This window comes from Colias croceus, chromosome 9 (genome assembly GCF_905220415.1).
Source record: "Colias croceus chromosome 9, ilColCroc2.1".
Taxonomy (NCBI): domain Eukaryota; kingdom Metazoa; phylum Arthropoda; class Insecta; order Lepidoptera; family Pieridae; genus Colias; species Colias croceus.
Genome location: NC_059545.1, coordinates 1,237,021 through 1,251,980, shown reverse-complemented (window position 1 = coordinate 1,251,980; position 14,960 = coordinate 1,237,021). Strand labels below are relative to the sequence as shown.

The 14,960-nt window shown below is 33.6% G+C and overlaps 1 protein-coding gene and 1 long non-coding RNA gene across 3 annotated transcripts in view; both read left to right on the top strand.

Annotated features, from left to right (window-relative positions):
* Positions 1–14,960, top strand: part of LOC123694127 (adenylate cyclase type 2) — a 171,834-nt gene that overhangs the window by 144,872 nt on the left and 12,002 nt on the right. For both annotated transcript variants that reach the window (XM_045639440.1, XM_045639441.1), the window contains 5 exons: positions 3,257–3,384; positions 3,762–3,920; positions 6,371–6,503; positions 12,823–13,009; positions 14,382–14,528. In XM_045639440.1, the coding sequence (XP_045495396.1) occupies positions 3,257–3,384; positions 3,762–3,920; positions 6,371–6,503; positions 12,823–13,009; positions 14,382–14,528 (754 nt within the window). The remainder of the gene's footprint in view (positions 1–3,256; positions 3,385–3,761; positions 3,921–6,370; positions 6,504–12,822; positions 13,010–14,381; positions 14,529–14,960) is intronic.
* Positions 9,132–10,005, top strand: LOC123694140. The gene is made up of 2 exons (XR_006751774.1): positions 9,132–9,332; positions 9,587–10,005. It is a non-coding gene; the product is annotated as an uncharacterized LOC123694140 (long non-coding RNA).

Here is a 14,960-nt window from a genome sequence, read left to right as displayed (position 1 = left end):
GTAAATTATTTTTTGAAAAAAAAAGATCTTATAGAAGTTTACTTCTTACGTGTGTACACTAGTACACGCACTCATTTTTTTCATTATGTACGGTCTACATTGAAAAGTACAACTAGCTTCTGCAAAAAATAAGTATATTAATTCGTCCAATGAATTATGATCTACAAAAATATTCGTTACCCCTAATAAATTATCAGATTCCAAATGATTAATAACCCAATAATTAAGAATCTAATGAATAAAATTATAATATTAATGAGCTTTATATAAATTAATTAAATGGCGCTAACGCTTGTAATTAATCAAAGGCAATGGTTCTTATTCATTACGATGTAATGATGGTTTTAATTCAATATTAATTGACGCGTGTTTGCTATGTATTGCATTTCGATAATTTAATAATTACTCCCAAATTATATTAGCTGACCTAGATTTAAATTAAGCTGTTAAAGTCTATTTATTTATATATTTTGTTGTTATGAATTCGGATAACACAGATATTGGTAGTAGAAAAAACTTAATACTACTTATAATGTCACTTAGGAATAATGTAGCTTTTTACAGGCGAAATATTGTTTTAATCGATAAGTAATCTAGATTATTCTATATCTTAAATTCTGGTTAAACTCTCGAGGCGCATATAAAGTACTTAATAAACCTTTAACTAAAAAAATTACACTATAATTTTAATGGCTCCTGAAATCCCAACCAAGAAAATGCATAAACACAAAATTGCTCAGAATTTTTTAGCAGGCGCATAAAATATAAGGTTTAAAAATTGCTCTGTGAGAGCAATTACAATGAATGTCTAATGGGGTACCGGATCTGCTGCTCATGAATTTTCATTTACCCACATTAAGTAAGAACATTGTTGGTTTGTAAATAATGAAAATAAAATTGTATAACAAGAGGACACGACGTGTAGTTAGTATTGGATTATTCTTTTAAATTCATTTCTATTCTTTTTTCCCGTGCCTGTGTTACAACCTTACTACTGCGTTGAGGTAGGTATTCGTTGATATTATTAATATGTTAGTCAGTTTATGTAAAACTGACTGAGCTGATTTTGAATTCACAAAAGTACAATAATTGTATCTACTCTTATGATGTAATATGGCTGATTCGATAGATCTACATTAATTTTGCTTAAATCGTTTGATTGCCAACTTTTCTTTAGGTACACTTTACTTAGTAATTACAAAAAAAAAAACCTTTTCTACTACCTACATTACTTTTCTTACACACGACTCTTTCTTTCCACGACATTCTTTTTACCCGAATAAGAAAACTGGATACTTATTATCAAGTAGTTATTAGTACCTATTAGTATATTATTACTTATATTCTCAGTGGTACCTATTAGGAGCTAACTGGCTTATTAACAGAGGTATATTTTATTTATATCCTAAATATTATTCTTGGTATTGTTTTCCCAATAGCTTTAATACTTGTAAGCTGTTTTTCCTCTTAATAAAGGAATTTTACGAGTAAAGATAATCGTTTTGTTTGCTTGGAATTGTTTTGTTTGAACACAATAAAACTTTGGTACCTAATATAATAGATGGATTTGGATATACAATCAATTAATAAATAAATTTAATAGATGGATTTGGATATACAATCAATTAATAAATAATTTAGTCATGTGATTATTAAATTTATTTAAGTTAGAGCTACCTAATTTTGTAGTCAAAAGTTGAAAGTAAAACATTTTATTTTAAAATTAATTCTCTCTAATTATACATATAAAAGCAATTCTTCCAAATCAAATCTTCTTCTAGATGTTAAAGACTTTTAACGGATTTAAAACGCGATTTATTTAACTGACGCTACCCGAAATTTCGAACACTTTATAGTTCAATAATATTATGTATAACAATAAACAACTTTCAAATAATATTATTGCTTCTGTTTTGCCTTATTAAAGCATTGAATCACATTGCATAGAGATAACTTTGACAGCTCACCTGTGAACTAGTACTTTGAAGATATTGTCACCTTTGTGCATGAGATCTTTGTACTCGACAGCTATTTTTCTGTTAAACAGCAAAGTAGATAAGATGTTAATTTTAATGTTTTGTGTTATGTTGTGAAAATAATTAAAAAGGGCAGAATGGAACGTGATTTAGCCAAGTCTGGTTAAGAAGTCGTTGAAATAAATTTTTATAAACAACAGGAATATAGAGTTGTTTGTTTTTTTGTAAACAAAATGTAGAGTTTTAGTGTTAACACAGTTCTTGTTATCCGTTGATATTTTAATACGCTTGTTAAATTATAAAAAGTTAGTGTACTATAAGTAGTTTCATACTTCCAAACTATGAAATAATATGTAACTCAGGATGAATCCTTTCAGTTACCTATATTATGAAAAAAGAAAGAAAATAGTCTGTAACAATTACCTGATTAAAAAAATACCTTCATAGCTAATTGTAATTCATACCTTACAATGATATGATTAATTAGGAACAGATTAATATTCTATGCCAATTGCTCAGAAACTATTTAATTGTAGAGCGATGAGACTTGCGAGAAATATCACAGCACACCAATGTTGTACAAAATTTAAACTTTAAAAAATTTGTTTCCAAGTGTGTCTGTGGTCAAAATCCTTAAGGTCCCTTCGCCTGACGCCTACCAAGTTTTAGTTCTAAAGAACTGAACTTAAAACTACCGTAAAGAACATTAAAGCGTAGAACATCAAGACCCCAGACAGAATTAATCTCTAATGTGACCCGTAACGTGTTTATACATTTTAATTTAATTAAAGCGTATGATATAAATTGTTTTAGCACGTGCGACTCTATCTGTTTTTCATTCGGTAAAAAATTGGTAAACACAATTTTATGGAGTTGAGGTCTTGGTAAACACAATTTTATGGAGTTGAGGTTGTGAGAGAGTTGAGGTCAAAATATAATGTAATAACAAATCAACCTAGATAAATTCTCAAGAAGCTAGTTTTAATAATGAATATACCACGGCATGAGTTCAAATAACAAAATGAGATAGTTATTGAACTTAGGCTTCATCTTATTTCTTACTAGCTGTGCTTCATGGTTTCACCTGCGTTGCTGCGCTCCTGTTGGTCTTAGCGTGATGATATTATATCCTCCTATTCTAGCCTTCCTCAATAAATGGGCTATCTAACACCGAGAGAATTTTTCAAATCGGACCAGTAGTTCCTGAGATTAGCACGTTCAAACAAACAAACAAACTCTTCAGCTTTATAATATTAGTATAGATTAATTCTCTTATTTAGGAGAACCAGTGTATGCGTATCAAGATCCTAGGCGACTGTTATTACTGCGTGTCCGGCTTGCCCGTCTCTAGACCGAACCACGCCTACAACTGCGTCAATATGGGCTTGCAAATGATTGATGCTATTCGGTATGTTATCCTTATATCCACTATGTGTTTATAAATTGTTTAGTTTTTGTTTGCCAGAAGTTGAGAATACTTTGTGACTAACTTTGTAATTCGTTTCTCCTTATGATATTTCATGACGTTGATATTTCATGATCAAAGTTGCATCAAGTTCAGATGTTCAAGATTAGCAGAAAAAAAACTGTATAATTATTATTCTTTCTTTATTATCTTATAGTTGATAAATTAACAGAATATAATCCATAAATATTCCAATACAATTGCTTTTAAAACACAACAATATTGAGACTAATTATAACGGACCTATAAGCACCTTAAATTATTGGCTGTAGTAAATACGAACATTATTAGACAAGTCAATAAAATATTCAATTTTACAGGTTTGTCAGAGAAGCTACAGGATTCAATGTAGACATGCGCATAGGCATTCACACCGGCAACGTGCTGTGCGGCGTCCTCGGCTTGCGCAAGTGGCAGTTCGACGTGTGGAGCGATGACGTCACGCTGGCCAATCACATGGAGTCTGGCGGGATTGCGGGGTATGCCTAGTAGCGCTATATACCGTGTAGTCATCTAGCGATAAAATGTTTGATTATAGAGATGAATTATTTTTAAAATGTTATGTATAACGGTGAACATTTTACGAATTGTAGTTGTAGTGCAGCCAGTTTTACGAATTATTTATTTACATAATAGGTAGGTATTATATTTTCATAAATTATTATTTGTGATTTTAAATGATAGTCCGATTCCTTAATAATCATAAAACTTCGATAAATGGACAATGCAACACAAAAACAACTTTTTCAAATAGCTGATTTGCGCGTTCAAACAAACAAACTCTTCAGATGTATATTATTAGTTCAGATAATATTACTATGATCGCAATAAGTATAAAACTAATACACGAAGACCATACTTTGCCCGTTTAGTTTCTAACTTCATTTAAAACCACTTATAAAACTGTAAGCCTTTTAAGCTGAATATTCCGCTATGAATTATAGAATTCCTGAGTTTAATTTTCCACGCAAAGAAGCAAGGACTTCCCTCAAAGTGTTGAGTACTTTTCATCGTTTTGACGTTAACTTTGTGATGTAGTTTCCTTCAAACAGAATTACGAAGGAAGTATAGAAAATGAGGAAACGCTTACTGTATTTTATAAGGCTTTGTTTGTTAAGTAGTAGCGACTACGACATAAAGAATGAAATTAAAAATTATATTTAATGTTTTATCCCTCTTATTGTAACAACTATCTTTTGCCCGCAGCTTCGCCTGCGTAGAAAAGATAAATTTTCATGATACAAACTTTCATCCCCTTTTTATTGGAGGTAGAATTGATAAAAATCCTTTCTTTGCGGATGCCTATTTCCTAACATCAAGAAGCTTATATCTAATACACATGCTTGTATGCTTGAGTTATACGTCCTATATAGTATATGCCTATGTATTAATTATAGAAGAAGATATAATTTTGACTAATACGAAATGACGTGTGGCACTCGGGGACTGCCGCGGTAAAGCTATTGCATAGCATGCCTTCAAGCCACACCTCCGCCCGTCGGAGTGCGGAGCGTGAGGTTTTTTCGTTACGGAATTTCTCGATTCGGTCCCCGCGCTCAAGGCCCGCGATGGAAGCTATGCAATAGCTTAATAACTTTGAAATTAATCTATATCTGTACTAATATTATAAGGAGAAAAGGTTTGTATGTATGTATAGTTTTCACGCATAAACTACTGAACCGATAATAATGAAGCACTCATATAAAAGGTAACTTGGATTGACACATAGGATAGATTTTATCCCGGAAATCCCACGGGTACGGGAACTATGCGGGTTTTCCTTTGAAAACGCGGGTGAAGACGCGGGCGAAAAGATAGTCCGTGAATAAAGTGAATTAATGCATAAATTCATAACATAAAAACATACATTTGAATAAATAATACAAGATGTGAAATCGAAAATATAATAATCTAGATGTGCCGCGCGGTTTCACCCGCTCTCGAAACCGCCAAATTAAAATATATTTCTATATGTAACTCAAGTGTTATAGATGTATTATCAAGCCTTCATTACTCCATAGTTTCATTCAAATCAGTCTAGTAGATTTTTCCTGAAAGAGTAATAAAAATTTTTGTAAACCCACAAACTTTCGCATGTATACTATTTATAGTAGAATATTATGACACTATGGGATCATGTTTTATCACATCAGAATTATTACCTTTTAACACAAATAACATGTTAGATGGGATTATAACATTTGACAGTGATGTTATAAACGGCTCTAAATTATTCTATATATTAAAACATATTTGATCTCTTGTAAGCTTCCTTAAAACCTTCCATTTTACCTTTTAGACAATCATTTGTTTTATCTTTAATTTCCGAGAAACACCTTTTTAACATTTAACAGTTAGGAAAATTATGTTATTACTCTGAAAGTGAATCGAAATTTGTTTTTATCCTTAAAACATAATGAATTATTCATGCTATTATTATTAAGTGTTTCAAAATTTCACCGAATTTGATCGAGGGTCTAAATTCTAATACATTTTATTTGAAATAAACTAAATAGTATGGAAATATTGCCTTACCCGGGCGAATGACGCTGGTTCGAATCCCGTCTCGTGATCGATTTTTTTTTATTCTTAAAAATATCGCATTTAAATTTGAATGCTAATAGCATATATTATATCACTACATAGTATAAAACAAAGTCGCTTTCCCTGTCCCTATGTCCCTTTGTATGCTTAAATCTTTAAAACTACGCAACGGATGCGGTTTTTTTTAATAGATAGAGTGATTCAAGAGGAAGGTTTTAGTATATAATTTATTAGGTTTTATACAAAGCGGGCGAAGCCGCGGGCGGTAAGCTAGTATTTTATAAAATTGAATAGCAAAGATGAAATTTTTAAACTTTTGCTTTAACAAGGCATAACATCATCATCGATTTTTAATGATCTAATACCAAATTATTTTATATTACAGTCGGGTTCACATAACAAAAGCAACCATGCTGCAACTCAGAGGCAAATTTGAAGTGGAGCCTGGAGACGGGGCTTCCAGAGAAGGTTACCTGGCTGACCATAAGATCGAAACATATCTAATTGTGCCACCTAAGGTAAGTGATATAGAATTTTTCTCAATACATAAATGCAGGAGCTCATTTCAGTCGCCAGTTGCCAACTATACATATATTTCACGATATCTTATCGAAATTCTTGAGATGCCAGTTTATGTTTTTGGCTCGTTTTGTTATGGTGATCTTCGATCATTTGCCGGACGTTGCAGGCTCCTAAATTCCTGTTCAAAGTTCAACACATAATTTAAAATATACTTATTTCTTTCAATAATAATTAATGTGAAACATAGGCAATAGGCATGGAGAGCGATTATTAACACAACTAGCTTTCCACCTGCGGCTTCGACCGCGTTTTCAAAGAAAAGCCCCCATAGTTATCGTTTCCGTGGGATTTCCGGGATAAAAACTATCCAATGTGTTAATCCAAGTTACCCTCTATATGTGTGCTAAATTTCATTGTGATCGGTTTAGTAGTATTTGCGTGAAAGAGTAACAAACACACACACATCCTCACAAACTTTCGCATTTATAATACATATTAGTAGGATGTGTACATAAGCTAAGACTTGTGACAAAATCTGTAAACGTTTAATTTCTAGACGCCCTTTAGCTCATAACCAGTCGTTTCTTTAATACGAAACTCCAATTAATTAAATAACGTCATTATCACAGAACAGATCTATCATCCAGCACAATACGTGGAGCAAATTATCACGAGCACTAAGAGCCCTATTGTTCAGATACCATTAATCACTTCTAGAAGGTCGACGTTTACTTGGAGATAGGAGAAATATTAGCGCCGTTTTATTGTGTATGGAAGAAAAAGGATAAATTAGAGATTTCTGCAGGTGCTATTGATGAGATTTTGTGATGGTCATTTAATGATGAATCGTTAATAATTTCTTAATGTATATAGAATTATTTATGATTCTTTATTGACCAATGCAACGCTTTTGATTATTATACTTCTAGTTTTGGAATTAGGGCGATGGTAAACTTATTGCAAAAATTATACTTTTTTTGTTAATTCCTAATAATCGGAAGATATGACTACTATACATTACAATGATTACTAACTTCGTTGTCACTAAAGTGCAGAATAAGTAAAACGATTTTTTTTTTAAAATACAAGCGGAGGCAACAGAGCAGACGCGTCACCTGATGGAAAGTGTACTGCGTCGCCCATACGCACCAGCAATGCCAGGGACATTATCAGTGCGTTGCCGGCCTTTAAGATAGGAGTACGCTCTTTTCTTGAAGGTCCCTAAGTCGTAACCGTTTGGAAACACCGCATGAGGAAGTTCATTCCATAATTAGTTTGTTGTGCGCGGAAAGAAGCTTCTTTTGAAGCGCGCAGTCGTCGACCGCCAAGAATCAAGGTGGTGTGGGTGGTATTTGAGTTTGTGACGTGCGGTACGATGATGGAACTCAGCGGCAGGTATTGTTCCAAACAGCTCCTCAGAGCACTCCCCATTGTAGATGCGATAGAAAACGCACAGTGAAGCGACGTCTCTTCGCAGCGCCAAAGTATCAAGCCGATCGGTAAGACTTGGCTCGTTAACGAGTCGTACTGCTCTCCTTTGTATACGGTCAAATGGAAGAAGGTGTTGTTGGGGTGCCCCGGCCCAGATGTGGGAGCAGTATTCCATGTGCGGCCTGACTTGCGCCTTATAAAGCATAAGGCGGTGGTGCGACGTGAAATACTACCCCGCTCGACAGAGCACACCAAGTTTCTGTGAAGCCAATTTGGCTTTTCCTTCCAGATGACAGGAGAACTGTACGCTACTCGAGATTTCGAGACCAAGAATACCGATAGCTGAGGCAGAGAGAGGAATACCCTGAAAACGAGGAGTTACGACAAAGGGAAGTTTTTTTGCGACACCGCGATGCGATGCGTTTTGCGATTTCAAATATTATACAGAAAGAAGGCAGTTATTTGGCACTACGTCATGCAGGAGTGTCATAACTGAAACGTCAAATCATATGCACATGCTCTTTTACATAATAAAATGGCATTGCGCGATGAAAAATTGCATATTTTAAAGGATACTATTGTAGTGTCTCCATTTATGAACGTAACAGTCACAATTTATATCACAAGCTCACAAATGCAAATTTTATGAGGAACATTCTTGCAATTTTCAGGATATAGCAGTATAAATGACAAAGCTTACATTTGAATGGAGGCTGAATTTAATATGAACGGAGTCATACGATGCAATGCTAATTGCCTATGGGCCTATACTATACTCACTGCTAATATTTTTACTGTGGTAAAGTTATTATAATAAGTTTCCTTAGCCCTTTACAGTTACAGTGACATATTATGATTGATTGAAAAGCTGTCCTTTCAGGCATTCAGCCGACTTTTTCACAAGTCTTTGTGAATGTAATAAAAAAAAAAGACTTTGAACAACTTCTAAATAAAATTCAATCATTCGCGTCTACCACTATTATATCTATACTAATATTATAAAGCTGAATAGTATGATTGTTTGTTTGTTTGAACGCGCTAATCTCGGGAACTACTGGTCCGATTTAAAAAATTCTTTCGGTGTTAGATAGCTCATTTATCGAGAAAGGTTGGCTATAATATTATATCATCACGCTACGACCAACAGGAGCGAAGCCACAGGGGTGAAACCACGGGGAGTAGCTAGTATAGAGGAAAGTCACCAAATATGGAATAGTATCCTAATATGGAATTCCTTCATTTCTCTAAGACTATAAGTATGAATCGCAACATTCGACCATCTTCTGTTTCATTTGGTGTACTAAATATCGCACTAACACCATCGAATTATTTGCGCGAACGGTTTACATGTAGCAGGCGTGTTTTGTTTTGCTGCCGTGCAGAAATTTTTTAAGGTAAGTAATAAATGAGTATTACCGGCTATTATGTTTTGTTTTCGATAAGTGTTATACTATTTAGTATATTGGTATTATGTTTATTTCACCATTTTGTGATCTTTTGTCTTTAAAATATTGTGAAATGAAAAAATATTTAGAAGAGTTTGGACTAGTATAAAAATCCAAATATGGACAGTCGTCGGTGTCTAATAATGGAATATTATAAACTTGCTATTATTTCTTTAAAAACTGTATGTAATGTTTGTTTTTAGTAACATACATGCATCAGCAGAGTCAGGAGGTTCTGTTCAAGACTTTTTTCCATGGATGAAAGTGGAGAAAGTTGAATTAAACGCTTGATGTATGGGCTCTGAACACATTATGATGTGCTGGTCCAGATGGATCTGGATTTGTGACTTTTGCAAGTAATTACGTAACTTCTTTCATTTATCACAATATGTTATATTCATTTAATTGATCTCAAAGATATTCATTACATTTTTGTACTTGTTATGTTGATTTTTGCTTATATTCCATAAATGGGTACCTATTCCATATTTGGTTACTCTTTTGTGATTTTGTTTTTTGTGTAATATTTTAATTTGATTACTGATATATTTGGTTAAAGGCTGTTAATTACTACTTATAGATGTATGACTGATCAGTAAAAACAATAAACTGATTTAATTTATGTGAAGTTTTATTTTTATATCCCAAAAACAAAATGGTATTCCATATTTGGTGACTTTCCTCTACCTTTATTTTTTTATTTTTTTTTATAGTGGGGAAATCTTCCAAAGATACCCACGGCCCCCGGGGAAGGAGCCGTGGGTTATGTCGGATTCTTACCGACTAAAACCCCACTGTGTTCCGTCGAGCCGCTTTAATGATGGGGCCGCGGGTATTGATTAGAATTCTTCCGCGACTAGCTAGTATACCTGATATAAAATGTAGTCATTCGTTTTTCTTTTGCAAGTAATAGGTCCTTATAAACTCCTATATTATTCGCTATTTGCTTCACTGACTTATACGCAGTAGATATTCAGATCTCAATATCTATAATATGAATTCTATCAAAGGCTGCGTCCATAGGTCAGGAAATTGGCAATGCATAGATCCGATGTTACAATCCAACGCTTGATTGAGCAGCAATCTGAAACTTATACATAACATTAGTGTAGAATAATATTGTTGAACTGTGGGTTTTAATTAAGTTTATAATTGATATGTGAATTTTAGTTACCTTAAAATTGCATACATGCTTTTACAAGTATTTGGTATTTAACACACCTAAACTCAAACTCAAACATTTATTCAATTATATGACTTTTAAAAGCACTTTTGAATCGTCATATGTTTAACATTTACCAACGATTCGGAAAGCAGTATCTATGGAGAAGAATCGGCAAGAAATAGATAAATTCCATTCCTCTTATTAAATTGATATTATAATATTAAAAATTCATTGCAGAACGAGTTGCCTGTAGGTATCTACTGAATAGTGGAACCAAATATTCAGATTACAATGATGATTTTGAATAATTTCTAAGGCATTTTCTTCTTTATTACATTACGAAAAATTACTAGGAAGATATAATACACACAGTTTTGTTAAGAGCAAGTAAATTTTCTAAACAACACAAATATATTATTAACTACTAGCGGACCACCCCGGCTTCGCCCGTGGTACGTCTCTACGTTTTCTCTCCATAAGAACCATCCTCGTACTTCAAGGAATATAATAAAAAAAGAATTAACGAAATCGGTTCAGCCGTTCTCGAGTTATGCGCTTACCAACACATTTTGGGATTCATTTTTATATTATAGATTAGCGAAAAATGTTGAACAAAATATCTCTACCAGCATTTGGTTAATGTTTAAAATTCAGTTTGCGAAGGTGAAAAGATAATTTATTGGATCTTTCGTGATTAACTTCCACCGAAAGTTAGAACATCTCTTTGAAAGTGGCTTACAATTTTTGCCTCTAATTAAACTTGGCAGCCACTTTTACAAGATTTCCGAAGCACAAAAGAAATAGCTTTGGCCATTAATAAAAAGGATTCAAACAAACTTTGATGTTTTTGGAGAAACAGAAATCTAGACTGTATTTGTAATTTAAATTCTGTGGTTTCAAACTTGGTAATTAACTACTCGTTTTGTGGCTTTATTTCCTTAAAGTTTTTAATTGTTATACCAGGACTAAATGAAGTTGTTACTTAAAATATAAATTAGGATTAAAATTGAACAAAATTACATAATATCTGTGTAATAAAGTTGATATTGCTTGCTACTAAAAGTCACATTTAATTCATTTATGTTTTGTGTATCATCAAGAATAATTGTATTTTTTGTTAAAGTAAAAGAAAACAATTATTGTACCTTTGTAGTTTACCGTTTTTTGTCATACAATTTTAACTATTATCGGTGTGCCTTGTAATCATGGGCGTAGCTAGCCATGGGCTCAAGGTGGGGCAAATAATATGTAACTAGCAACCATAGAGTAATATAATATATACCTAGCAACTGTATGTACCAAGTATGTACCCAAAGTTATATCCAGGTCTTCAAATGCCGGCGGCCGTACCGCCGGCATTTGCGAAGGCATTCACGAAGGCATTCGCGAAGGCACTTGCGAAGGCATTTGTGAAGGCATTCGCGAAGGCATTTGTAAAGGCATTCGCGATGGAATTCGCGAAGGCATCCGCAAAGGCATTTGCGAACGTATTCGCGAAGGCATTGGCGAAGGCATTCGCGAAGGCATTTGCGAAGGCATTCGCGAAGGCATTTGCGAAGGCATTCGCGATGGCATTCGCAAAGGCATTCGCAAATGCATTTTTTCTAGTGTAGGCACTAGAAAAAAAAGTGTAAAGTAAAAAGTATCAGTGAGTTGTCTACAACTAACACGTTCTAACGTGTAACACAACTAAAGTGAAATTGGATAAGTTAGTGGGGCAACTAATTGGGGTACTATACTCATTTTTCTTACAGTTCATGTAACATAGAAGCCTCAGCTATTTTCTTTTTTCGTGTGTAATTCGTTATTCGAATTAGGTATTCTTATTTAAAACACCTTATTGTTCACCTACCACACCACGAAATAGATCCAAAAATCTTCAGCCGTTTGGTCGCTGGGCGTATGACACTTGTTAGTTGTAGTCAGTCAATTTAGAGGTAAATAATACTACTTAATTATAAAGGTCGCATTTTCTGTGTCGCCTGTCGACTTTCGAGAATCGAGTGTGAATTTTCTTACGGAACTTAGTAGTTAGTAGGTACTTCAATTTTTAGATTTGGTTAGGTATCTACCTACCTTCCAGGTCAAAGCTAGAGTGCGGCAAGCGCCCCATCCTGCCCCACCGTGGCTACGCCCATGCTTGTAATTGGCGTTTTCACATGTAATTAGTATAATTTATCTTATCAACAGCTGGAAGGTACCTTTTATGAATAAAATAAAAAAAATCTACTATGTAATTTATTTTTAAGTTGATGTAAAAAGCATCTATTACAGAAACCATCAGAAAACGGTCGTCTATCTGTCTGTACGATTGATCGGAAGGCGAGTATCGTATCATCGATATACCAAGACGTGTCGCCGACGAAACCACGGGATAGTATTAGTCCAGCGCCTTCACAGCACAGCTTCGTCGAACAAGAGCCTCCTAAGGTTACGAGAGCAGAGTCTATGAGGAACCCTGGTAAAGATTTACATTGATTAAAAAAATAACGTTTTATTACGTTTATGCTATTTAATGCTTTGTGTATTATCTGACCCAGTGATATTTTTCCGCATCAAATTGAATAAAGGCTAAACGATAATTATTTATTAGGACTTAAATAAAAGTGAATTATTTTAAGGGAAGAGAAAATCTTATCAATATCAGTTTGTCTATTTCGGAGATTGGATTTGTTAGATTGTTTTTTAATCAAGTAAAAGCTATGTTATAGCATTGTCATACCCAAATATACAGGGTTACTTGTAAAACACCAGCAACCTCGCAGGACAAGATAGCTAACATCATAAGTAACAACATTTGTTCTACGACTATTGGCATGACGCTATTTAAATTATTTTTAAATGATTTTTTAAGCCTTTATTGTAGGTACTCTCCTAACATTTTGTAAGTCTATGCGCTGACTGTCGCAGATAGGTTAAGTTCAAACGCTCCGCCCCTACCTTCCCCCTCTCCTTCACTTCTTGTTTACGTCATTTTTGGGATGCGCGTAGAGTTAATAATATCCAAACGGAAAATTAAATGAATATTTATTTTTTTATGAAAATAAAATCTAACAAATTATCAAATGTTGTAGAAAAAATGTTGTTACTTATGATGTTAGCTATCTTGTCCTGCGAGGTTGCTGGTGTTTTACAAGTAACCCTGTATAAAAATAAAGAACAACTATTTTGGTATTCCAAACACAAAATGTTAAATTTATTTAGAGAATGGTATCTATTTCTGAGTGCTATCGATCTGAAATTAAATTCGGAAACCAATTAACTAAATACGATAGGAATACAGACGGAAAGCTATTATTATTTTGTCACCAATATCAATCGTGGGTACAATAACGTTCAATCAAGAGGCCTCTTAGAATTAATCCAATTTATATCACATCATTTATCAAGATATTCTAACTTACTGCAAGGGACCAAATTACTATTAAATGTAGGTTTATGTTTTACTGTTATTCTTTTAGAATAAAATTCTGTAACAATAATTATTATAGGATGTTATTAATTAGGTACTACTGCTTTGTAGAACGCGTATTTTATGCATTAACATAATTTACATACATATTATATAGGTATTGTAGTAGATTCATCATCAGCCTATATACATTCCCACTGCTGGGACATGGGCCTCCCATAATGTGGGATCAGGCACGCTGGCCAAGTACGGATTAGCGGATGATGATGATGATGATGAAGGCAGGCTAATTGATATTTGTCCATACCTTCTATCAGTAGGACTAGGTCCATTTTCTGATGAAATACATTTTCTTTCTTCTTTAAAATAAAACTAAATACAAAATATCTCTATTTTAACTATGTTATTATCAATATTACAGATTTAAACCGACGAGCGTCAGTTAAGGTGGTGGCTTTTGAAAACAATAACGCTACAAGCGATACAATTGGCAATGGTACTGCAGTTACAAAACCAAAGAGCAGAAGTGGATCTATTATTGGAGCAATTAGTCCCATCATGGGTACAGGTAAGATAATTATTGAGATTTACATAGCATTTATAGAGAATAAACTTAAAAAGAGCGTGTGTGCCGGACACAAGTGTCAGAAGTGAAACTTTTTTGGCAAGATTTAAAGATACCAAAAGCGTCGCCTTAGTGAACGACGTGACGTTTTTGCTATGACGCGAGTTTCAAATTTTACTCCTTGTAAAGTTTCACTTCAAAGATTGGGTAAATATACCCCTAAAACTATCCTCAAGTTACCCTTGCAAAACTTCTTCGTATAAATTATCTTAATGCTTTATTTCCATTATTTAAAAACTAAATGAAAACATTTACTTGCTTCTAAAACAATTTTTTTATTTCGGTGAAGATGACTTTTTAAAATGCTTTGCAAAAATCAGGTTCTCCATTTATGCCTCTTGCACATTTCAATCTAAATTTAAAGAATTTAAATAT